The sequence below is a fragment of the Colias croceus genome, chromosome 20 (assembly GCF_905220415.1).
Source record: "Colias croceus chromosome 20, ilColCroc2.1".
Lineage (NCBI taxonomy): Eukaryota > Metazoa > Arthropoda > Insecta > Lepidoptera > Pieridae > Colias > Colias croceus.
Genome location: NC_059556.1, coordinates 5,927,467 through 5,955,411, shown reverse-complemented (window position 1 = coordinate 5,955,411; position 27,945 = coordinate 5,927,467). Strand labels below are relative to the sequence as shown.

Here is a 27,945-nt window from a genome sequence, read left to right as displayed (position 1 = left end):
TCGACAGTAAAGTGATTCAAGAAAATAATTTAACAATAATATATGTTCTCGACTTTCTTTAATTTATACATAAATCGCAACTTCTATGTCACAAACCATTGTAAAGAAAATTCAGCATAAAATATTAACTAATGCCTCTCCGATTGTAACGGAGACGCACTTCTAAACGATTCAAATTCTAGCTCTAATTGTGCCAATGTTCAAATTTAATTAGCCTTATTAATAAACGAATATCTTGTCTGTAAAGATTCGTATCCGTATACCCGTCATTACCAGTGTTTGTGGGCGGGGAGCGTTGACGCTAACATTTCTGTCTCGACTTCTCGAGTTTAATCTTCGAAAGGAATCGACGTATAAATCTTGATAGAAACTGTTATTGAGTGTTAATTATTGTTATTATACATTTCGTTATAAATAGTTTTGTGGATCCGTTGCACAATGGGCATGATAACGAAACCATAAGTTTATAAAACGGTTTAAATACGTTTTAACTTTTTTTAACGCAACCGTAAACGTCAGATATTTTTGTGCAAAAAAAGTGAGACTAAGAGGTTAAAATTATAAAAAATAAAGAAAAGTTAAAGAGATGTTACTTACTTATATAAAAAAAAATTGTTGTTAATAGATCTTCCTTATATATGATGCCTAAATAACTATTTTACCTACACTTCAAATATAAATAGTTGTTTTGAAAATACCTTCCTATTCCAAAGAAACTTTTAAGATTTCCTTAAGAGCGCTTATTCAATTTAACGCAAGTCAAAATCTCCGCGATCTATTACGATAGATCGCGGCTTGCGCTATCCTTTTACTATGAACAGCATAGGTCCACAGGAGAGCGCCGAGCAACATGTCCTCTCTCTGGGAAGGCTCGCTGCCGACTGATTTTAATCGGGTCGCGCGCAGTGTTTTATAGTACTTTAAAAAAAATTGTAGAAAAATAATAGAGGTACCTTAGTTGATTTTTTAAATTTTATCTTATAAGTAATACGTTCTTTTATTGCAATATGTATAAATTATATTCAACTAAGTCAAATATCTTGGTGAAAATAATCATTTTGTCGAGTATAATTTCTAAAAAAATTCACATTGTTCGGATTTTAATTTCGTAAGTTAGGAGTCCAAATTAAAAAAATCTTTTAACTAACTATTTTAATAAGGATTTTTGCAGTTAGTTAAAAAAAATGTGTGTTAGATCTGTCAGCAATTTCAGATATTTTTAGCTTCGAAATTGACACTAAAAGTGAAATCAAGTAATCATCGGCTCAGTTAACTTGATGGTATTCACAAATACTGTATTAATTGAAAAAAACTCTTAACTAACTATATAGACAATAAAATTCCCTAAAATTATTAGTAATTCATATGTTTGTAAGATAAGTGGTTGATGGACAATCTGGTTTGAAAAATCACATATTTGAGCCAAACAGCGCACGGACCGCGTACACGGCCTTCGATGTAAAATATTGATTTCAGTATCCTTAAAATAATTTATAATTAGTATTTAGCTATTGTTTAAAAACCATTCCAAATAAACTAACATTTAACCCATGTAGCGTAAAGCTCTACCCTAGATCATATTTCTCACGTCAGAATTCACTAAACCCATAGTTTAAAACAGTTATCCACTCAAGCTGAGATTTATTGTCGTTGTGTAAGCGATATTGTTGGATAAGTTATTCAATTCGATAAATATATCAAGGTTGCGCATACCCGGAGATTACACCAGTGAGCGGCTGAACTGTGAACTATTGTGACTCTTATCGGTCTATTGTTGTTAAAACTTTGAAGAATGTCAAAGCGCCACGCCCCTGCCGAGACTTCGGTTTCGGGTTAGAGTTGAACGTCGTTCAACGTTAATAGAAATACCATTTGGCACGGGTGACCTTCGGCTGCCACTTGTTTCGCAATGTGAGCCTTTGTGATCGATATTTTATAGTTTTGGATGTGGAGGCTTTGAAATGTGTTTGAAAGCATTGTACTTATGGGGGCAAGAGCTTTTGATGATGATGATGAAATCTTAAGGAATATATTGCACAGCGTTTCTTCGAATATTCATGTTACCTACGTGTAGTGTCATTTTGTCTTTTTCTTCTGTCTCGATTCTTACATGCTCACCAACTTACAAATTACTAAATCATGGACATTTTTTGTAGGTGGTGCTAGTCCGAGGACACTACGTGTCATATCTCCCGCTATGCAGCCGCAACGAGCCCGTGTTCCTGGCGTCGTGCACGCCGCTAGCCATGCCCGAGACGCGCGAGTGCGTGGTGCATGGCGCCACCAACGTCTTCACCACCGTGCATGCCATGGACATGAAGATATTGCACATTGACACCAAGTAAGTGTTCCCCCCAAGCTGGCAATGCCCGAGACACGCGAATGGATATGGACCTTATCCAAAATAAACTTTTTGTTATATATACCACATAATTTACATTTTAAACATTTAAAATTTATTATAATGTCCCCTGTACAAAACAACATGTAAATTTTAACAACATATTAGTTACAATTTGATATATACTTCCTAGTTCATTTTACAAGAGCAATAATAAAACAATAGGACAATTTCATGTTCATCGCACGAACATCGAATCCATTTGCCACAGAAGGTCACAAAGTGTTTTAGGATTAATCTCTTGTACGAGCACCTCAGCTTTGTTTCGTTACCTTGCGAAGGTGATGATTGTAATATCTTCGCTCGCAATAATACTTCATATTAAGGTCATAATCATGAAAAGAAGACCCTGATCAATAGAAACAAAAGACCAAGGGCAGAGTGGGAAACATATTTACGTTCTGACAAACAACATAGATATCCTAGTCTGTAATATATGTATTTCACAAAGAACTTATCGATGCGTAGCCGCTACTGTCCATCAAGCGTGGCAGATGTATGACAACGTCTCTATTGAATCGTTTCATATTCATGCCGTCACCGTTTTCAATGGCACGAAATAATAAGAGAAGTTGAGATAATATGCAATGGTAAACAGTGGTCCGATGAGTTTGTCACTAGCCGGGCGCGGGCAGCCAGCGCATCTGTCATGTTGAATATCATTGTCGACTCACAATGGAAGAGATAACATATTTAAAGTAATGCCCAACGTAAAGTTGTCCAGTAGAGCCTGTGGCAGCGGTATTTACGTACTTATAACTCAATATTTAACAGCTTTAACACAATATTTATTCAAAACGCGTTGTCATTTTGTGATTTCGCTCTTATACTGTGAATAAAGATATTCAATTTCGTGTTTGTGTCATACGTATAAAATATGTGTGCAATAAATTAATATTTGGTGAACGTAAATTAAATTTCACATGTTTGAGCACTATGATATAAATAATACACTCGTATCAAGTCATAATTTGGTAATTTCACAACTTGACGATTTTAAAAGTCCATATTGTTATCATTATATTACTAATTAGCTACAATCAGTGCCTTCAAATTACAATGACCAGAACAAGATATATTAAGCGCAGTTTTTAATAAACAGACCTTGCAGGTTATATGTTTGTTTTGAAAAGCTCTCGTCACCTGTTCGGAAGCGAACAAACTTTGCATACAATGACAGACATACAAGCTCTCGAGTGTCTTAGCAATGTGGGTTGAGTTTACACTATCGGGAATTCTATAATCGGAAAGTGATGTTTATATAGATACGGTTTTTCCTTGTAATACTACTATGTTTTGAGTTAATACATAATTCTTTATCTTAAAATAATTTACTTGTAAGGTTAAGGCTTAGGTAAAATTCCGTTTCTATCTTATTATTCAACGTATAGATCAAAGTGTTCGTTAAAACAATGGATCTATTAATTAAAAGCTGTTTTATAATAGGCAAAAATAAATTTGAAAAAGCTCTGTAGCGTAATTGGGTCACAGAATTCTTATCAGACTCTCCACTCTTCAACGTATAGTAGTAATTACATCATTACCTTAAAAATGTCAAAAATACAAATTCCCGATAAATGTGTTACCAGCTTTATATATTGCAGTAATTTATGTGTCCAGCAAAGAGCGTATCAACGCAGTTGTATGTCATACATACTGGGCATGTCCATATTCCATCGCGCTGTCATGTGTTGCCATGTCTATTACAATTTAGACATTTTCCTCTTGTATAACGTATTAATTAAACGATAAAGATGATTACTTTTACTGTAGAGTGTAGAGCAAAAGTATAATGTTTAATGATTGATGAAGAAATTGATGAATGTCATCGATTTCTTTACTTGTGTTATTAATTTTGAATAAAATCGCAATTTTAAAATATTATTAGCAAATTAAATTAAAATGAAACTATTGTTGCTTTATATCACACCATTTACAAGATAATTTAAATAAGGATTTTGATTCTAACAGTAACCTCGTAGAGAAATATTGATATAGCTTAAAAACTGTTTACATTTTAACATAACAGTTTGTACTGTTTTTAACATCTAGCTTAGATTTTGCGATGAGAAAATTATCAATACATTATGGAGTTATTTCAGAAACATAAATTAACCATTTCGCAAGTTATTAACGGAGAATCTTCGTTCCATTTGCCAAACTATCGATGAATTGCTTTCTGATTTTGGTGTGAATATTTGACCTAAAACCGTAATTAATACGGAACAAATAATACAAACGTATATCATGGATGTTATCGTCTGCCCTTATAAATTACACGGGTAATTCAAATGTTGCTGAATACGAAATGAGCTGTATATTGCCAAGCAATGAAGAATCAAGTATAAATCTATCCAAATAATTGATGAAGCGATTCGCTAAACTTATTTACAATTTAAATCCTAACGTATGTTTCAATCTATTATCTGTTAATTTATAAACATTTTTCGATCAGAATATGTTTAATGTCCTGTCGCTTTCAAAGAGAAACCAGACGGATTTGTAGAGTCTAATATTTTGAACGGATATTAATAGAAATGAACGTCTGTTTCTTATTTTTAATATTTTTTAATCGCGGTTCTTCTCGTATTTATCACTTAATACAAAGCAAACAGCTTAACTAATTTATTATCGTACATTCAAGATGCGATATTATTCGATGGTGATAAATTTACAATTATCTCTACAATGAAAATTGACTAAAATCTATTGAATTGTAATTTTATTGCCTTTAGTGTTTGGTTCAAATGCTATATTTACATTAATCTTAAGTTTAAGTCGAGGGTTCGATGAATTGAGGTCACGGATACGACATATTGTGAGATTTATTTGTCTTTCGACAATACTTCAAAGGTAATTATAAAACAAATACACCTTACAATAATACAATCGCAATGTCAAGAATCCTACTTAACTCGAAATAATCAATTTGCAATCCTTGCAATCATACATTTTTTGTAGTTGCGTGTTGTAGAGATGTCTTATTTAAATTATGATTTTCAAAAACTTAAAGCTTCGTTGTCATCATAGCATTTTACAAAAATTAACATTCTTGATAATATTGTAAAAAAATAAACCTTATTTAAATGTTATTATAAGAAACAACTTTTCTAAAAGTAACTAAAACTGAAAAGGTTATTTTAGAAGAACCTGCCATAATACATTGACAGCAACATTTTAAAATGTAAATTTACATCTTACTTACGTACAAGGTTCAACTGATTAACTCATTCGAAACTGTATTAAACTTTCCTTAATTAAAATTTCCGAACGTATGCAATGAATGTAGACGGCAACGAGATGATAAATGTAATTAAAGTGTACTTGACACGGCAAAACAAATATTCGTTTTGGGTCATATAATCGATCAATCACAGAGACCTTGTCAGTTGTTCTGTTCAGATTAGTTCCGACTTGCTTTGAAATCGATAGGATATTTTATTAATAAGTTTCTATTCAGCTGGCGCTTGCATCTGCTACGTCATACGTTTTGGGCATAATATGTAGAGTGAATTGATAGTTTTCTTATAATTTTGTAGAAAACAATGTACACTTAAAGGCAAATTTTAACGTCATTTTGTATATTCATTTATCATAGACCTAATTGTAAAAATATTATTAAATTGACTGGCACTTTTCCTACGACTTCCACGTCTTTAATGTCGTAAAAGTAGCTAATCTGATGTACCTTATAAATGTATTTAACGATTACTTGCTGACTGTTTAAGTACCCCTAATTAACATAAGACTTTCCATTATAAATATACGTACGTATATTATATTATATAGTAAAAGTACGCCTTTAAAAGCGAGAGCCCTAACGCATTCATACTTTTGTTGTGGAAGTCAATGACCTAAATTTAAGGTTTGTATACAAACTTAGGTACCTTCTGCCCGCGTATTCGCCCGCCTAAGGAAATTACCATGGGATGTTTCACCACGATAAAAAGTAACCTATAAGTATCACACTCTAGTTTCTTCATTATTCATTGCCAAAAATTCTACCATAAAATCACTACCTTGCGCGCAAATATACATACTCTTAACATAGCACATGCTATAATATCTATATCTACTAATATTATAAAGCTGAAGAGTTTGTTTGTTTGAACGCGCTAATCTCAGGAACTACTTATTATAATTATTTCGGTGTTAGACTTAGATAGCACATTCATCGAGTAAGGTATATATCATCACGCTAAGACCAACAGGAGCGGAGCAACGCGGGTAAAACCGCGGGGCATAGTTAAGTATAAGATGTATTGTAATATATTGAAATTTGTGTTTATGTCCAGTAGCGAATGGCACCTGGGATGGGATCGGAGCTCACTGCACGGCGTGAGCTGGTACCACCTTCTCCATCCTGAATGCTGCAAGGAGGCCCAGAGCAAACATCGATTGAGTAAGTTTTCTTAGTTTACTTTCCCGATGTGTAAGTATATAAGGCTAATTTTCACGTAAATGAAATTGGTACCGAATTTAAATGTGGAGCTTTTTTCGCTAAATTTGATACATATAAAATAACCTAAAAATTATATATTTAAAGATTATTTATAAAATATTTGTTAAAATTTTGAAAATTCTCTATAAAGCTGTTTTACCCTTAGCTTAATATTATTAAGGTAAACGATTAACTTTCTTATACTTCGTTACTTCACCATACTTACCATATAAGAATACTTACATCGCTATACATTTTCCAAAGCTTCCCACGTTATTTTACTACCATTTAAACAATCCCATTGGTAAAATGTTAGACCACGTTCCTCGACCAATCGGTTTCATCGATACAAAGCGACGCTATTATTCCAATTTGTTATTATTTTGTACCATCCAATTATTAGGATTTACATTTATTTAAAGGGCAGGTAAGAAAGGTGAACAGAAAGTTTACACGTTGAGAATTAATGGTATTAGTAATTGAATGTCTAAGTTATGTAATAAGCTTCGCTATATTTCATTTTTATTTCAGTCAAATCTTACACCCAACTACGTTTCAAACAAATGAAATGATAAAATATGCGCAGCAATTCGTCATTTTATTTAAATACTAGGTTCCGCCCGCGACTCCATCCGCGCGGAAAATTTAAGAAAAATTAAGATTTTTTTTTTCTGCGTATTTTTCCGGGATAAAAAGTATCCTATTTTATGCCCAGGATGATAAGGTATAATTATACCAAGTTTCATCGAAATCGAACCGTTAGTTTTCACGTGATGCCTGAACATACAGACAGACAGACATACAGACAGACAGACAGACAGACAGACAAAAAATTTTTTAATCACATATTTGGGTTTGGTATCCATCCAGTAACACCCGCTGCTATTTATTTTTTCAATATTTTCAATGTACAGAATTGACCCTTCTACAGATTTATTATATGTACTTATATATAGATGTTATCCAAATGAAAAATACTTACATACCACAACGATTTAACTTTTAACTAATAAAACATCTGTGTGCTTATAATGTTAAATTGTTTAGATATATAATAGATTAGAGGTTTAACCTAGTTATTTCGCATACCAAATCTACCAGGATAAGCACAAAATACGCTAAATCCGGTACCCATTCTATAAAATATCAACAGAAGCGCATCTGACATTAAAATACATCAATCTGTTAGCAGTAAGCGACTATAAGATTCCTAAGCGCTTTGCATTTATCCAATAATCCGTGATTAATCGTACCTTTGTGACCTGAATAGACCGCAATTAGAATACTTTAATGATTAATGAACGTGAACTTTTCCTTGAGCAAACATATGGATATGAATTGTAGCATTTTTTGCTGGCTCTATATCAATCAAACATTATTTGGCAAAACAGGATATGTGTACACAAAGGTTTTAAACTATTCAATAAAGAACTACAAACATAGAAGTTTTCCATGTACAATACGTAATTTATAATATATCAACGTAATACAAAATATTTGAATTACAATGTGCAAATTCCATTTTTTTTTTTGCTATTTTGTTACATATTCTCAAACCACATGTTCTGTTTATCTTTCCACAAACGTAACACCAATAAATACTAATAATGTGTGTCAACTAAATGAATCTATCCTTCAACCCCTCACGTCCAAGAGAAAGTGTAGTTGACGCTTAGCGCGCGTGACGCTCGTGTGTGAACGCTTACCTCGTTCTACGTGAGCGATTAAATCGAACAAACTTACTACATCACTAGCGCCAAAACATGGACAAAGAATTTTAAACTCTAATCTCATAGCGCGGGAAAAATGAAATTTGAATTTCGAACATCAATTTCGCAAAGGACTCGTGACTTGATAATTGACAGAAATCGAGGAGCGAAGTTTAAATTTGGAACGTTTTCAAAATACGCGACCATAGAGTTGATAATAGAAGTGTCATAATTCTTCATGATAAAAAAATGAATGCGCACTAACAATTATTATTATAACTGTTATTACATTTTATACAATGTATAATTCATCAACAATCTAGCAACATATCACACATTATTATCCAGTATGCATTTTTTACATTCAATCAATTAACAATTCTTCCATATAAGATAGGTAACCATAACTCAATCACATAAGCAAACAATACAATTCCCTTAGATTATGGATTGGTCTCCGCGCGCGCTACGACTAGATACCGCTCCACCTAAAAACAATAGCTCCGTGAGTGCGGCAACTCAGTTCTGTAGTGTGTGTAAGGCGATTTGTAAGGACGCTAGTGTGTGCGAAGAATTGTACTGCCAGCTACATAAATTTTACCCCATAAATGGGAAATGGGCTATCTTGGAAAGAAGTTTGAAAAATATTTTTATTTCATTTTGGCCTTGCCGGGAATCGAACCCATGAACATGTGACTCAAATCCACTTGCGATGCCACTATACTATCACAAAGGTTGTTTAAAAGTAAAAAAGCGGTAATAAAAAAAATAACATATATATATGAGTCAGTTAAACAAGGTTAAACAGAAATAAATTATTGTTATTATCATTTTTTTTATAATATACGTTAGTAATAGTATTGAAAAAAAAAACATTATGAATAAAATAAGTTCAAATTAAAAGTGTGTTTTTGGGATATGCAGTACGGCAACACTAAATGGCGTCGTATTTTCGTAAACAACATTTTCAAAGTACAGGTGAAATATTGAATAATACGATTATTCCTGATGGTACGTAATCCCAGTGTCTTTCTTATTATTTGTTGTATTTTTTTTAAACAGTTTTATGGCACAAACAGGCATTTTACTTCAGGTTTTGTCCAAAATCTTTAGAAACTATCGGTACGCCCTCTCCACACAATGCTTGTGACACGACTGGCTCGGGTACGCCGATTTCGGCGTACTTTTAGTTGCCGCATTTTTCGAGTACGCCGGCGGTATCTAGTCGTAGCGCGCGCGGAGACCAATCCATAATCTAAGACAATTCCTTTAATTCATTTCTAAATGAAGATAGGCAACTTAATATTAGTTGTATAGGCAAAATATAATTTCAAAATATGTACAGTATATCGCATCGTACGGTCGTGCTGTTTACTTTCTTTATAAAGAATACAGATATCGTTGCTACTTGCTTTTTTAAATAACTGAAAGGCAGGCAAAAGCTTAGCACCACGTAGCGTCCTAAAGCGTAGCGCACAAGAATAGATAACAATAAAATCTTGCCCATTATTCCCTTAAAATTGCATTCAAGGTTTTTTTTTTTTTTGATAATTGGTTCAAGGCCCATAAATATTACTTATTTTGTTGCATTTATGATTTATACATGCAAGCTCTGGCGTAGGCCGACGAAAACAGCTCAAAAATCAACTACTTTGCATGCGTATAATACGTTATAGAGGATAAACATTTGCTATAGTAAACCGCAATCTTGAGTCGTCAATCTGTGAATCTAAAACCAACATTGAAGATTGCACAAATAACTATCTGAGCCCTTATTACTATTTCGCAATCTACTTACTCCTACGCATTTCAGATACTGCCCTTAATACAATGCAATAAGGTACAAATTTAAATGCAGCAGCGTTTTCCAAGTGAATAATACTAGTTTTCGGTACAGAGTATTCATGTATCAAGTTTAGTGCATGCTCTATAATCTTAATAATTCGATATCTTAAGAATAAGAAAGTCGTTTATTTACTTGAATGCATTATACATATTTAACAGTCGTGGTTTTATGATGTATCCGATGCAATCTTATGGGTCAGTTTAGATTATATTATTGTAGAATGAGTAGGTATATTTAGTTTAACAGCATTACACTTAATACAAGTTATAGCCTGAGAGTTAGTAAAATTATTATAAAAGTAATTAGCAATTATAAAACAAAAGCGTTCCTGATGAAAATTACATAATTATTTATCACCCGTTTTATATTATGCATGAATTTCTATTCTATGCAAATTATTTTGACATTTTTGAATCCCGGTTGTTTTTGCGACAGCTTCAGTTTATAAACAAATAATGGTAAATATAATACATTTTTAATTTTTATAAAATAATTATATAATACAACGAATATGGTTGAACTTAATAAAAACTAGTATTCATTATTTTAATTCTAATAGAATAAACAGCGATTGATTTATAGCATTCTTTAAATACGTTTTGTCGCACGCCATTTAATAAGTAATGCTATAAGATATTCGCCTTGTTGTTGATTTCCAATAACTATTAGCATAAAATTTCATTACACTGCATTTACACCTCCGATAAGTATCCAATGTTATCTAGATATTTTAATAATTAAAGTAATAAAATTTACATTAATTATATGTTTATGTAATTTAGTTCGAAGATCATCGCACAATGTATTTGCCGAAAACTATTAAACCACTTAAACACGCTTGACACTTAATTATAGAGATGTTTAATTCTTTAACCGACTTCAAAAAAAGGAGGAGGTTATCAATTCGGCCGGTATGTTTTTTTTTATGTATGTACACCGATTACTCCGAGGTTTCTGAACCGATTTACGTGATTCTTTTTTTGTTCGAGGTTGTTCGGGATGGTGTCGAATTGGTCCCATAAAATTTTTATTCGGATAGGCCCAGTAGTTTTTATTTTATGAGCATTTTTGTCTGTATTTGTAAATGTTGCAAGTGCAAGTTTGAAGTCGGTTGTTTTAACGCAGTTATCACATTGTTGCATTATTCATTTTGTGTGATTTATAAAGTTAAGTTCATTTAAACTACAGTTAGAGATCTCTTTTGATTCTTGAACAACAATTGTTCAAAAATAACCTCTAAATTTCTATAGGTAATTGACTAAGACCTACTGAATGCTTGCTATCTGTTTAATTTTAATATCTTCGTTCAAATTGTGCTATTGTATCGGTATTGTTGTTCGTTTGATTTTAAAGCTTATTGTTCAAAATTAAGCTTTAAAGCTTTAAGCTTTTTCAGGGAATTAAAAAACTTGTTGTGCAGGATAAGCTAAGAAAAAGATATTCATTCCTTTCTAACTTCCTATTAAATAAAATTATTTATTCCTTCTTTCTTTACCTTTACTTAAACCCCTACTTAAACGATTCTATTGTAGCACTCCCGTAACTTAATCGAGGAGGCGTAAACACCCATTTAACAGTTGTCTCCAAAATAAATGGCTTAAACAATATTGTATAAAATAGTGATTAAATTGCAATTAATTCGAAGGTCCCAAGCCCACACGGATGTCCTGCAAAGCAAATAGAATGCATATATTTAATAGTGACCTCAGGGCACTCCATATTTATTGCAGTAAGGTTTCATGCAACGAAACCTAAAACATATTGTAACTGCTAATGAATTATTTGTTTTACTAATTGGGTTCATATTTTATATATTGATTTATATGATCGTGTTAATTATAACTTTACGGATGCAGATATTCGTGAGTCTGTAATGTATGAATAGATATTTTGATTTGGTTTCATAATTTATATTTTCTTAACTACTAGAGCAATCATATAAAGCATTATTTTGTTTCATAATCATTATACCCTAGTGTGCAAAATAAGTCGTGGTAGCGTTGATAATCTAAACTGAACCACAAATTAAGATACTCGTAGAAATCTTCTCTCTCTATTCTGAGAAGTGAGAAAAGAGTTATATATATCACGTTATATAAAAACTCCTATTATGAATAAATCAAGTTTTAACACAATGAGTTCTCAGTTTTAATTGTTAAAGTAAATTTATTTATTATCTGTGTTATTCTAAATTGCGTGCCTTCCATTTACTGTGTATAATATAATCTATGGTCTCTCTCTGCTCTGTGACATTATGTGTTCCCGGTATTTTTACTTAGAAATAAAGTTAATTTTGAAGTAATCAGTGTTTGTGACTTATTAACCCATCATTAATCTTTAAAACGCACCTTATAAGTTGTTTTTATTTAAACTCCTTGTCATTCCCAGTTAGTTCGCGCTGAGATTAAGTTATAAAGAAAATATATCATTCAATTACAGTATCCCTTTAAAGAAAGAATGATTGTAATATTTCATTCCGTTTTCTGCTTGTTCCGTGATTTATGATACAATCATGTAATAAAATTTTCATATTTTAATACTAATAAACACTGTTGGATTTAATTACCGTGTAATTTGCATGAATATTCTGTGTGACTCTCATTTTAAAATGATAGAATGAGAGTTCAATCACAAATTCCATTTAATTTATCAGTATTGTGTGTAAGAAATAAGCCATGGTATTCATTTACTTTCATTTTACTTAGATCTAAAAACATCGGAAAATATGAATTATAATAATTATAGTAGTACCTATATAGAGTATATAATATGATAATAATAATTTTAGTCATACGTTGCATAATATTGAGGATATTATGCGACGGTAATATTTAAGGAAAACCCATACTTCTTAAGATATATGTTTTATAACGACTGTATAGATAAACTATAATACCTATGTACCTATGTATGAGAATAGAATATGTAGGTATAACTAAACATTAATTATTAAACCGATTAATTACAGTGTATGGGAGTGTTGTAATTGCTCGCATTTATATTATTTAATTATCAAGTGTAATTCATATCTATGTACATTTTAAATTAATAGTTTAACTAATAGGGAATAGAGAGCAAGCATTGATTTTTTGAACAATGTAGTCTCAATTTTTATTTCATTTTTATTTTAATTTCAGTAATGATTTTATAAGACGTAATTTAAAGTTATATAATTAAAAGTAGGAAAGCAGTTTAATAAGGTGTCAATACCAAACGCACCTTATCAATCAGTAGGTAAACATTTTGACTGAATACCTGAGCTGATCAGTGTCCTCCATATAAGGCATCGTGTCAGCCCACAAACCATTTCTGGCAATCGTAAATTACTATCATAACATCATTGTCAAAATGTAAACATCTACTATTTATCAACTCATATCCCATTATCAACTTTAATTTAAAAGTAATAAAGTGTAAATTGAAAAGTTCACAGGTTGTTATGATTGTTAAATGTTCGTACCTTTTTGGGATGTGTGCCTTAAGCTTTAGCTCGGTAATCTGTTTATTAACAATAGCCTTATATTAGAGCCATTCAATTATTACAATTCACACTCAATCGAACATGAGATTGCTTATTCTCATATCAATACTGACAATGGATTTTTTAGGCGTTTAACCTTTGTCTGTACAATTAGACATAGCAATAAAATGCGAAGGAATATTATGCTAGTTTTATTGTGCCAAAGCTGTTTGCGTCTCGTTCAACAAATCAATTCCTAATTTTTTATTACCATTGAAGATTTGATCTTGCTGTATTGCCTGTCTAGTGTAATTAAGTATATTTTGAATTAATTAACGTTTATGAAATGATTAGTTTAGTTCTAGAACGCATAAGTAAATATAAGAGCATTTTATGTTGAGCTATTGTAAATAATATCAAAGAAGATTATACTCCGATTATAATTATATTTCCTAATTCATATAATATTTTTACATATACCTATATTTTTTTTTTCTAAAACAATTTCCTAAATTAAAAATATGAATATTTTGTATAATAAAATGTATGGGTTCGCTGTGCAACGGAAATTAATGTTGTCATTCAAAAAAAGCTTTACATACAAGTGGTAACATCTTACCTATACATACGAAGTTATGTAACATTATGTTTTTCCCAATAAAATGATATAAATCGCAATTACACATTAAAATGTCTTCTATTTGTTTGTCAGTAACGCAATCAGAACAAGAGAGATCGTGCATAGCGCTGCTTCGGTTGCAGAGGAGATGTGGACAGTTCCTCTGGGTGCATACTGTTCTGCAGCTCAAAGACAACTTGGAGAACTCGCAGCGGCCTGTCATTGTATGCACCAATCAGGTGTTGAGGTAAGATTCTCAATGAGCTAATGTTATAAAGCTGATAAGTTAGATTGTTACCTAGTTGTTATTTTTTATACTCTTTTTAGAATATTTAGATACTATTGTTATAAATGCGTAAGATCATGATGATAGTGTAAAATGTTTGTTAATCTTTCACGCAAATACACCATTAAGTAGATCTGGATCAAATTGAAGTCTGGCTCTGGATTGCCATATTAATCCTTATTCATATAGCAGTTAAAGAAATATAGATAATAATTTTACTAAAATATACAAAATTAATCCCAATAGTAGAAATAAAATTTACAATAGGTACAAACTAGTTAAAACGATATCCTCTATAGTCTATACCTTTAATAAACCTATGAATAAATTGTGCTATTACTCGCTATTAAGCCATTATTCCAAGCACTGATAATGGTCACACACATAAGTTAAATAGAAATAGAATGCGCATTCATATTATTTAAGTATTTAATTTCAAAATCGAATAATGTGTAAAGGTAACTTATAGAGACATCGTTCGTCCTAGAGCCTTGTAATTGAGATAAAAGCACATGAGTGTAGTAAAGGGTATGATGGTATTTATCGTAAACAGCCGACGAGGTATTATGATTACGGGCTTAGTTCTCGTGTGTACGGCACACAGTAATTATGAATTAACTTGTAATTGGTCAATTTTCTTGGGAATTATTTGTTCAGCGTATGTTTACGCTTTTAACTTGTGTGGCGTATTGTAACGAACTAAACAGTTTTATTTACGCAGCCGGTTTAGATGAGACAAGTTTTTATGTTTCTTCTAATTATTTTTACCTATTTATTTACTAGATGTAACCTTAATGAAATATATAAAAATAATAGAAACATAGAAACTTCCTAATTACATCTGTTGTACAGAAATAGGTAAGATATACGTATAAATCTTCGAGAAAGATCTTCTTCTATTGATAGCCCTTTACAAAGTAAAATAATCCCTTTGACCATTTTTGTATGATTAATGTTCATGTTAAAAATCCCATCGTTGCAACAACTAATTGGCTTTAAAACTGTTCTATTAAGTGAGCGATTATACCAGCCTGTATAGTACACTCGACTTTGAAAAATTGCTGCCATAATTTAAAGCGGTCACTTACAAACTTCCCTATTGAGATATCAATACAAAATGACGTCGGACTACGTAGAGCTCGCGTAAACACTGGCCCCCTACTATGGTCTTGTCTAGTCTAAACTCACGTTTCGAAATACCGCATACTTACTCCGGTGCGAAAACTTATTTGTTTCACATTGGAGCTGTCGATTTACAAACGAATCGGCACAGGGTATTCGTAGTAAGAGATACAGCGAATAAATATTGTAAGGGGGTGATTTATGAAGTCAGAGCGCGTCTAGCGAGCCGATCGGCCGACCGATGTTGCTATCCGATGGTTTGAAATATGCTCGCAAAGGGCTATTGTTGTGATGTGAGAAACGGTGTTTAACAAGCGCCGCGTTTGATCGATGGCGCTCCGCTAACTTTATTCTCGACCGTATTTTATAGCGCGAAAATACGCGAAAAGCCAGCTAATTTTGTAAAATTACACCTCCAGCTATCTCGTTTAAGAGAATTGAATCTAGTTTGTTTTCTGCTCTTCGCAAGATAACATTGTTTAAGCGAAACACATTATTACTTCAAGCCTATTCTATCTTTTATTACAAAAAAGTATTTAGCACTTTACACTGACTCTTTTTATTTGTATAAAACAAACTTGTATTTGAAGAATGCTTATGTTATTTTTTGGGTGAGGATCATAATCAAATATTTGCTAATAAATAAGGATATAAAGGATATTGGGTCACCTACTACTTTCAAAGAAAATCAATCAGTGAACCGCGCTAAAGCTAACTCATTACGATAAAGGATCAGCTAAGCAGATTGTATCAAATATGTTCATATTAATAGCAGCATAGTTCTTTCAAACGCTGGACCAACTCGAACTATTTGTCACGAGTTAATATGCGCTTGTAATAAATATCAATTAGGTAGGAACAAGCAGCGGTTGTATTAATGAGAGGCGAGTTAATATCGCCAGGGTTCGCGCCTAATGTCACCGACAGCCAAGATTTAACCGGTAACTGGCTCATTATACAGTGACTAAGATTGGAATTAATCGCCGGTAGGAGGCTTCGAGATTGTAAATCTAAATTAATATCAGCTGAGTGGGTGACAGTTCGCTTTACCTAAACAATCAGCGGCCACAGGGCACAGGCACAAGCTCTGTGCACTAAACTAGATGTTTGGTGTAAGTTACAAAAGGTACCTAATTAGGTATATTTTTTTTGAAATACAATTACGAATAGCTAAAGAGCAGAGACACATAAGGCAGTAGTAAAATAGGCACCTAATTGTTGATTTCTTTCAAAACAATTCTACATTGTTAAAATTTAGGTAAACAGAAAAATCGTTTCTTGATTTAACCTTAGGTATAGGTACCTATAGTTATTATAACACAAAAATAGCTTTCAATAATTCAATTTTAAATTTCAAATACCTCCTGCTTGATTATCACTGAAGAGAAAAATATACACAAATAAAATATGTAGGTATTTGCACCAAATAAGTAATTTATCTGTCTATAGGTACCTAATATTTGTTACTTCACCTCACATTTGTATGAATTATATTGAACTAGAGTGCTGTGGTTTTGTTAAGCGTTATCATCGTCCATAACTTAGACCACAAATATTCTTGGTACACCTCTGATATGCTTACAAGCTCGGCTGCATTGTTTGCCAGATTACGTCATTTGTCACGCGTCTGGCGCAACTTTTGGCTTTGTGCTTTTAACACTGTCACTTTTATTAAAGCAGTATGTGGGGAATAACATTCCGGTTATAGTGTGTGCTTTAATGGCGTCAAATAAATTAGGTTCATAGAATAACTTTTAATAGTTAGGAGTAAATTTGTGCGACCAATTAAGATTATAGGTACTTTGGGTTTAAAGGTCTTTGTAATTTGCATTTAGATGCAAAACTGTTTGTTAATTAAAACATAGATGTTAAATTACGTAAAATGTACCGAGGATATAACTTCTGTATTCTCGAAGAAGATTTAGTTCTAGGTGATAGTTTAAGTCGCCTAACTACTGAGAAATAGTACCTGAATACTATTTCACTATAAAGTTTATAGAAACACCCAATACAGGTATAGGAACACGAGATAATTGGACATAAGCTCTTTCGACATAATATATTTATTTATCTTTCTGACACCAACATATATAATAGTAAACAGTTTACGTTTCTAATAAAACTTAGGATGTAAAGGTAAATAATATAAGTACTAAGATTTTCTATAAAATGCAAAAAGTACCTACACTTATCCATTCCATGGAATTGACTTAAAATTGTAGATAGTGGAATTTAACTTCAATTTTACGTAAGTACATTTAGAATTACTTTATTTTTCATGTCTCTTACGAAACCTATGTTCTAAAAACGACGCGCTTATAAAAGCTTCACGTGAGATGAATTTATGCCTCTCCGTGCGATATGAATTGAGTAGATCTTTTTAATAAATAAAATACGTTTATAAGAGGTCTGTACGCAAATTGTCATCATGTTTACCGCCTACGTCATGTCTGCAAGATTTATGCGTTCAGAGGAAGCAGACGCAAATTGGCGGGAAACGGCCATATTTATACGCTCCTCAATATTCCATTAACTTTGTTATGCATAGCTAGACCCAGCCGGTTTACTGTTTACGCATACAATTAAAATTTATGCGAATGAAATATAGGTATCTCGAGTATTTAAAGTACGTTTAAGTTATTCATTTAAAACAAATTTTATGGTTATTATAACGTTTTATGCGAGATATCGAAACGCGGTCTGAACTCCACCTTGGTCTGCGGAATAATAAAAGCGAACTTGAATTTTTAGCTTCTTATTGAATTAATATTTCTAATTCTATTAGTAATGGTACCACTAAACTTAACAATAAAATAAACAATGGAATAGACAATACTCACCACAATTATAGCGGTAGGTAAAATGAGCATCAAGAGACATCAAAGCTGGAAGTATAATGAATCACGTTTACCCGAAGGTCAAGTTCATTATGCACAACGTGTGTACGGCGTTGCTTTATCCATTTACCCTTTGATACCAGCTATCTCCTAATGCAATGCTAAAGCGATTTGTCCTCCGTCCAAATCTCAACTTTGACGTACATTCGCATCCAGAGCTTAATATAAACATTTAGATGTTTTAACAGAGTCCCTGAACCTTTTAGTAACTACCTACCTACTCGGTATTTGGAGATTGGCATGTTGGCTTTGTTTAGTGTAGATTGTTCTGTTGAAAACAAATGCTAAATGAACTCGATTTATTGATATCCTTCCAGGAGGAAATGTATATCTAATATATTAAATTTATGAGGTTTTGCAATATAGATATCGAGCATATAGAGCATCTTTTCAATCCACAACGAAGCCTAATTTTATTACCAGCCTTAATTTATTTAGCCTGTTTAAAATTTGAACATATTTTGTTTCGTACGAATGTTACTTTTGTAACTGACAGTACCGAACAGTTGCTACCTATATAGATCCAGGACTAAGTCCAACTATGTGACATTTCCCTGCATCCACTATCTTAAAGGTTTCTTACGCTAGAGTTAACGCTAAAGGTTATATTATTACGATTTAAACACAAATACCTATCTCTCGACAATCGTCAAATTGAATGTTATTATTGACGACATTAAACTGTAGACTGTAGGCATTGAACACATAATAGGTATATTATGCAGCCTATAGAAACGAGAAAAAAATGAATCTTATCTATCTTATCTATCTAGATAACATATGTTATGTATATCTAGATACCTAGGTATGCAATCCGATTGTTACCATATTTATGTATTAAAATATGTCGTCTCTAAATTATGTAATAATAAATAATTATCTATGGAAAAGATTAAAAAGTAACATTTTTAATGTTAATTTAACATGTTGCTTACGCACTACATAGGTACTTTACAAAACACATAGACAACATAAAATTAACGATAGGTACATTCTCTGTCTGCAAACGACTTATAAAAAGTGGAGCAATAAGTTTTATAGATGGACATAATACACGTTTTACGCATATGGATCTACCCTTTTCTCCTGGTACCTTGCTACTTAATATTAACATTAAACTTTAGTGGTTCCCATTCTGAAGTCCTACTAATGGGCAAAACATGTTAAGTTGTTAATATTATGTAAGTGCGAATTTCTCCTTCAGAAAAAATTGTTAGGTACCTATAAAACTTACATTAAAATACCAATATGTAGATAACAAAAGCAGGCATCAGTAACGTTATATTTTTTTATTTCATTGCTTTATTTTGTCAACAGTGAACAAGAAGCAGCCGTTATGAAAGCGAATCCGTGGCTGTACCATTATTATGCAGTGCAATCAAAACTTCACTATGGGTTGGCATACGAAGCCGCTACAAGGATGTATGGCCCACCGCCTCCCGATATACAAGTTTACCCACCAGCGATGCAGTATGCCCCAACTCCACCTGTCTGCATAAATGGAAGTCAACCTGTAATGATGCCCAATACAAACCTCCAGCCGCATATACCACATGTGCCTCCGCATTTGACACCCATACACTATGCGTACGAGAGACCAGACAATGGCCCAGTGGACTATTCTGTATCACTTCAAGACAGCAGGTAAGACCAACAATCGGAAGCAGTTATAAGAATTCATAAAATATATGGCGACTTCTGACCCTAACGTAATCAGATATCCTTTGTAAATTTAACTGTAGATTTCCATTCCAGGTATCCCAATATACGAATTGAAGATACAAGACTACAACCAAATGTCAAGAAAAAAAGTAAATCTGAAGAAAAGCCAAATACACCTGTTCCTAATATGTCGCCTCGTTTTGTAAATAGCTCTGGTGGAGATACATTAGTTGCAGTAGCAGGTGCGATCGTGAGTCGGAGGCCAGGCTCAAAAAATTTTAATACGCCGGAATCAGAGATGATTGATCAGTGGAATCCGAGTCCAACTTGGTCTGAATCGGCGTTACAAAAAGTTCCAGATGTTTGCCAACAAGACTTAAGCCCCTACGCTACAACGACGCCACCTACGCCTTCTGGAACGCCATCAGCATATACTCATAACTATAGCCATACTTTTGTTTTCGACTGGTCGCCAGAACAGTATGTTCCTCATACTAACAATAGATGTAGTACAGTAACGTCCGAAAGTTCCTATCAGCAAACTTGGAGAAATCAAAGAGCAACTTTTCCGAATACGGATGGAACGGCGGATGAGAACTGTAATCCTAATAGATTAAGCTTAACAATGAGAGTCAGTAGAACTCCGCCTGAACACGCAGCGCCAGTTGAAGGAGAAATTCTTAGAAGACAAATTGGTAAGTTTATTTATCAGCCAGAACAATAATGTACCTACATTGTACATGTTACATCGAAATGAAAACCACAAAATTAACTACCAGAATGTATCGCAGTAATCGCCGAATTTTCAGCGTCTTCTTAAAGCTATTGATAATTTTAGCCATGCCTATATTAATTTACTGTTTCAGACGGGCCCCACCCAGATTCACCAGGTGCCAAAAAGCCAGCGTTATAACTATAGCATAAATTATACCTATCAATATATAGTAAATTACTTTGTTCGTTACCTTTACAACTAGATATTATTTATGTATCATAAATGTTCTGGAACTCTCCTGTGATCTTCGTGTTTATAAGAATTTTGTATAATATATAAATAAAAGTAGGTTGTAAATTATTTTTACATAACATAAATGTACAAAATGTAACGATACCGTCCATTGAAGTTATACATCACATTAAATGTGAATGCTGTATGAACTGTAATATAAACTGTAAATAATGTTATATAATTTAAAATCTTCTTTAAGGCACATTTATTTCTACACCCTTTGTGCAATTGTTGGTTTTCATATATTTAGGTATTGAATTTGTACTTAGTCTTTAGTTTAGTAGTCATATTTTACATTCCATTTAGAAAAGAAAATATAACTATACCTACATTTAAAAAATCCATTGTCGACTATGAAATATTATTTCCGATTTTTTTTTGTAAAAATTAATATTTCAACAAAAAAATATCGAAAGTGATTTTTTCTTGAATTGAATTGTGTTAATTTAAAATTTTAAATATTCCGTGATTTTGAGTACATTTGATATGATCCAATCATCCCTTAGGAATGGATGATTGGAATATGTTATAAATCTATAAATACTTAGTTAAATTGTAAAAACAAACATAAATTAAAATTTATTTTACTTCAAGTTGCATAAATTTTAAATAAAGCATTGTGAATACAACACATTTTTTATTATTTATTCCTCCTCAATCCTTTCCTTTTTTATTGAATCCTATAACAGTATGAATGAAAAAATGGCAATATATTTAATTTATTTATTTCTTAAACCAACATAAATATTATTATCATTCAGGCCTCAAGCGCATATTTCGCAATAGACATAAATCTCTAGCAGCATCTTTCCTGCCATAGGCAGTAGTTAAATCATACAATCTCAGAATTAATCCAACATTAAAATTTTCCGGAAGCGCTTTAATCAATATAGGAACCAATTCACTGGGCATTTTCTGGAGAACCAACTGTGCTCTGTCCTGTCCACACTGAATTATATAAACTAAAAATTGGAAAATAAACTGTGTTTGCGGAGTAACTTGTCCATTTTTTCCCGCCAATTGAGAGAATGATTTAAAAAGCATTTCCAAACATGTCTGCATTGGTTCTTTTAACACAATTCCAGATGAACTTTGCCCCTGAGAATAATACATGGCATCTGATGAATTATCATTAAGTCTTCTCAATTTGCTGGACGACATAGTATCCAAATCATCCGCGTCATCATGGCGCCGCTTTCTAGAACCTTGGCTTTTTATTTGCGTACTTTGTCCTAAAGCAGCAAAGATACAGTATACACACAACTTGGCCAGTATAGAAGACTGTGGTTCAACTAATTCTTCACTTATTTTGGCATTATACAAATATTGTGGTAAAACATGCTGTAGCAATGCTTCTGTACATCTCTCGATATCCAAATGAAACATTGCAAGGACTATGTCTACAGATCGGTTAAGGTCATCTTGATACCTGTACTTCAAGGTTTCTTTTATCAAGTTAGACACAAACCACACAGGGCCAGCAGTGTTTAAAAGACTTTGCACTATGTGAGTAGCATCAATATGCAGGTATCCCCTTGTCTTCACATCCTCCCATATTGCTTGTAATTGTTCTAAAATTGGTTGACGAGAAATAATGCTATGAGATGAAGTGATAGCTTTTGTTTTAGGAACAGATGGTGGATGTACATCATATTGCATCTTCCTTATAATCTGACACATTAAAATTGCACGCTCTTTAAAATTGTCAATCTGGGCTAATTCCACATCATTTGGAGGTGTTATCAATTGTTGCACCATATTTATAGGTTTTAATAAAGCATCTTGATGAACAACATTGAGATAAGAACACAGCCACACTGCACCACACACAGCTAATGACGCCATTTTCTGTCTCATAGAATCAAGCATCCTTTTCACATCTGCAATAGAAATTGATCCTTGTTCCCAGGCAAATAGAATCTCTTTCATTACTCCACTAACATTCATACACAGGTCATGCGGTTTTAAATTAGTATTTTTGAAATCAAAATCAGAAGCACTGAGATGATGAATGAAAATGTCCACTAACTGCTGGTCACATTTCTGCAGGATCTGGTTTGGACATTTATATGCTCCCTTGTGCGGCATACAATCTCTGACCCATTGCTCAAAGAAAGAATCACCATTTTCTTCTAAGACAGCTTCCACACCATAATCTTGGACAATAGAACACAGAATTAAGAATGATATATCAAAAATATACACTTTTGATTGAGATGCTCCTTTCTCACTGGCTGCTACTAGAGCAAATTCATTGAACTTAATAAGTCTTGATACAAACAGTTTCAGTTTCCCTTCTACAGTTGCTACTGCTATAATAGTATCTAATGTAGTACCTCCAACTATTTGGCATAGCATCACTGACAATGATTCCTGAGTTTTATGGAAATCTCCTCCCATTGTCTTTAGTATTCCAGCTAAAGTGGGTTCAGCCCTTGTAATGAATGACGGAACAGATCCCTGTAAACCAGTTGGCTCCAACTTTTGCAATTTAACATCTTTAGTTTCTCGCTTTTGATTAAAATATGACAGGTGATTCTCCGTTAAAACATTTAACTTTAACAAAGGTTCTAACAATGACATTACGCAATTGCAAGAATTCTTGGCATCTACAACATCAAGTAGAGGCGAACTTTGTAATAACTTTTCAAATGCTTCTATAATCTCCACTGAATTATCACCTTCTTTACTTGGTGTACCGCATGTGTTGTGAAGGTATTGAATAACTTGTGGTATTTTTAGGAAAGTAAAAGCAGCCCATAATGCTTGTTTCGAGGCATCATTGCTTGCATCATTGAGTGAAACAAAACAAGCTTTTATTAATTCACAGTATAGTCTTGATAGAGAAAATCCTTTTATTCTCTGTACCATCAATAGCTGGTTTGATAGTTGTTGCATATCTGCACTTGGATTAGCCAGCACATGAATGGCAATAAGAGCTTGTAGGCAGTGTGAAACTAATTCAGGTTTACTGTTTAAAGGAGCTATCTTATCCACATCCATATTACATATCTTTTGTAGTGTATCATGTATAGTAACAGGCGCTTTGAATTGTGTATTCATCATCATAAAAGCAGTGATTTCCTGACATTTCTTTGTAACTTCACTGTACTCGTCTGGGTCATTCTGCTTAGCCAAATAGAACATAGCTAGCAAAAAATCTGAATGTACTATGGAATTCAGTAAAGATGTAGACTTCTCTAAAAGTTCTTGACTTTGAATTGGATTTGATGATGGGTACTTACTCAGTGAATAATGATATACTTGCAAAAGCCACAGTATAATAGATGAAACAGCATTTGCTAATATTTCTTCCTCCATCTTCCCACGGCATGTTATTCCATCAATGAAACTCTCAAGAAACTCCAGTAGGCTAAGTATGCAATGTGGTTTGTGAAAAGAGTCAAACTTTGCTATCCTCTGAAACACTGCAGCGTAAGACACTATATGTGAGGCCAATGAATGTTTCAAGTAAGATATCACTAACTGGTTAGCACCACATCCCACCATAGCTTGTTGAAGAATACAATCAGCAAGATTGTACAGGTCACCGCTCACACCTCTAGGTAGTATCGTTTTAATATTGATACCCCACTGAATATCAGTCCATCGTTCACGCCAAGCTTTTAATATTAAAGCCTTCAATGAACTCGTTTTACTCGTCATTTTAGATGCATCCATTGTCACCATCTTTCATACGGCTAAACCAAACTTAGATCCTTATGTAGCCACAACACTAATATCAAATATTCTTCAATATGTTCATATCGTTTCAGTTATTAATTTATGTTAAAATGTTAAATAATATAAATTTACGCTAGCGAAGCGAAAACTCCTTTGAAGTTTGAATAACAGTAAATTGACAGATGACAGATTGCGTCGATTGACAACATGAGCGTAAAATCAAAAATGTCTCTGAATCTAAGCTCTGAATGTGTTCCTCTGGATAATTATATCACGTTTAATTAAACTAAATATTGAAATTTTGATATTTAATTTATGATAAAAATTTGTTAACAAATGAGTTTTACAATTGAATACCTAATAAATGTAGTAATAATCTGCTTACGATGACAGCTACATATTGAATTTTGACCATTATTTTGACACAAAAGTCAATGTCAATTCCACATGTAATGAGTATAATATTTGTTTACAAACTATAAAATAACATTACCTTTAACGTAATTTAAAAATGAGTTTTAAGAATTATAAAGATAAAATCGACGAAGGTGATACAGTTATTCTGTACCTAAGTAATAATCTACACGCCATAGAAGTGCGACCCGAAATTACAAATAAGAAAGGCGAAATAGTTGAAAATGTTTATCAAACAACTTTTGGTGCATTGAAAGTGAGAAATCTAATAGGTGTTGAATACGGCAGTCGAGTAAGTCTATTTCTATACATTAACAACAACTGAATGGGGACTTTATTATATTTTTCACCTAACCTAAAGTTTAACCTGTATCTTGTTGCTTAAATATTAAACGATGGTGTTGCGCAGTGGAGGTAAAATAAATATTTAAAATTAACAATAACTCAAATTGTTTAACTTAAAACATTAAAACTAATGAAGTAATATTAAAATTAAGGATTTAAATGGTTACAAGAAAGTACTTTATATAAGTTTTTCATAATAATTATTAAATTTTTGATATAGGTAGAATTATCAAAAGGCTGGGGTCATGTTCTACAGCCTACTCCGGAGCTATGGTCACTGACATTACCTCATCGGACTCAAATTATATACACACCGGACATTAGCATGATTCTGTTGCAGCTTGATTTAGTTCCCGGATCTGTTGTTATTGAAGCTGGTAATTGTTTTATTTGAGTTTTAGTAACTACTTATATACTGGTAGTTATCATTGATCACACATACTTTAGAAACACAGTATAAAAATGACATGTTAAAAAAATTAAATTGTTATTTAATATTTTCATGGAGAAAAAAATTGTCTTATCTTAATTTTTTTAAAATATTGTTCTACATAGTAACTAATTTTATTTTTAAGAGACTTGAACAAATTCAGAATTTCTGGTACTATAAAAAATTAATCAAAATCCAATACACCAGAAAACTATATGAAAATCAAACAACAGAAACACAAGTTGAATATAAGAAAAAATATCATGAGACACAATTTTTCTATTCTTTAAAAAATTTCTCATTATCGAAGTACTTTTTAAATATTTAATATCATTATTCATAACCGATATTAAAACAAAAATAAATACCAGGAACAGGCAGTGGTTCATTAACGCACGCGTTAATACGGCGCGTTCGTCCCAACGGTCATGTCTACACGTTCGACTTCCATGACCATCGAGCCAAACTTGCTAGGGAAGAGTTTGAAGCTCATGGTATTGCGGAGTATGTGACGGTGAGTAACATGAATCACTACATAGTATAAAACAAAGTCGCTTTCTCTGTCCCTATGTCCCTATGTATGCTTGAATCTTAAAAACTAAGCAACGGATTTTGATACGGTTTTTTTTAATAGATAAAATATATTATTTATTATTTATTTATTTGGTTTTTTTTTTTGTGATTCAAGAGGAAGGTTTAGTATATAATGTAGGTTTTAGTCAACGCGGGTGAACCCGCGGGTAGAAAGCTAGTTAAAAATATAATTAGTAATATTAGCAAATATTAAGAAACAATAAAATTTTCATTGCACTATCGTTCTTGTACAAGCTGTTTGTGATAAAAAATTTAATTTTAAAATCCATTAACTTATGCTTCGTACCAATGTGAGATATGGGATGCAGAAATAAAAATAATATTTTATATACATATTTAAATGCTTAACATGGACTAAATTTTTTTTATTATAAATAAAAATAATATTTAAATGATTTAAACTAATTGAATTTAAACTAATTATTTTTTTTATTATATTTCGAATTCTCATTTAGCACTTCTTCCCATCTCTATAGGCACAACATAGGGACGTTCTTGAGCAGGGTTTTGGAGATGAATTAAATGGCAAAGCCGACGCAGTATTTTTGGACCTGCCAAAGCCGTGGGCCGGCGTTCCGCACGCAGTTAGCGCTATCAAAGATGAAGGTAGGTTACAAGCTACTAATTAATTTAAACGTTAATTTAGATCAAAATACGGGACCTTTTTGAATAGGTCGGATTTGTTATGATTTGGAAGTCTCAATTTTTTTTGTCACGTACTCGCCGTAAGGTTGGTAAAGTGTACGCTACGACAATATACACCTATTTTTTTTCAATTCAATTAGGTACTTTATTTTACATTTTTATTATCATTTGCTTGCACATATAATTTATTCATGCATATCCTTAAAGATTATTTACATAATTGGCATATATCTATTACGTATCTGCCAATAAATGTAAATCTAAAATTAATTACGTAAAGATACAAGTGCCTATCTTCGTTTCAATTAATCCCAGCGAAAGGGCGATGTTAACTCGTTAATAACTGCGCATTTGTTACTCTGATAAGTTTATACACATCGC

The 27,945-nt window shown here is 32.5% G+C and overlaps 3 protein-coding genes across 4 annotated transcripts in view; 2 read left to right on the top strand and 1 right to left on the bottom strand.

Annotated features, from left to right (window-relative positions):
* The window catches only part of LOC123700637 (neuronal PAS domain-containing protein 4B-like), a 101,299-nt gene extending 79,497 nt beyond the window's left edge, over positions 1–21,802 (top strand). For both annotated transcript variants that reach the window (XM_045647881.1, XM_045647882.1), the window contains 6 exons: positions 2,157–2,341; positions 6,697–6,803; positions 14,570–14,723; positions 20,099–20,425; positions 20,537–21,138; positions 21,310–21,802. In XM_045647881.1, coding sequence (XP_045503837.1) covers positions 2,157–2,341; positions 6,697–6,803; positions 14,570–14,723; positions 20,099–20,425; positions 20,537–21,138; positions 21,310–21,356 — 1,422 coding nt within the window. In that variant the 3' untranslated portion in view covers positions 21,357–21,802. The remainder of the gene's footprint in view (positions 1–2,156; positions 2,342–6,696; positions 6,804–14,569; positions 14,724–20,098; positions 20,426–20,536; positions 21,139–21,309) is intronic.
* A 359-nt stretch (positions 21,803–22,161) lies between these two features.
* LOC123700636 (mediator of RNA polymerase II transcription subunit 24) lies at positions 22,162–25,289 on the bottom strand. The gene has a single exon (XM_045647879.1). It carries the CDS (start codon positions 25,140–25,142, stop codon positions 22,206–22,208), a length of 2,937 nt encoding a protein of 978 aa, XP_045503835.1. The 5' UTR covers positions 25,143–25,289; the 3' UTR covers positions 22,162–22,205.
* A 300-nt stretch (positions 25,290–25,589) lies between these two features.
* LOC123700898 (tRNA (adenine(58)-N(1))-methyltransferase catalytic subunit TRMT61A) overlaps positions 25,590–27,945 on the top strand; it is a 62,275-nt gene continuing 59,919 nt past the window's right edge. Inside the window, exons 1-4 of the mRNA XM_045648266.1 lie at positions 25,590–25,842; positions 26,116–26,272; positions 26,697–26,839; positions 27,396–27,525. Of these exons, the coding sequence (XP_045504222.1) occupies positions 25,648–25,842; positions 26,116–26,272; positions 26,697–26,839; positions 27,396–27,525 (625 nt within the window). The 5' untranslated portion in view covers positions 25,590–25,647. The remainder of the gene's footprint in view (positions 25,843–26,115; positions 26,273–26,696; positions 26,840–27,395; positions 27,526–27,945) is intronic.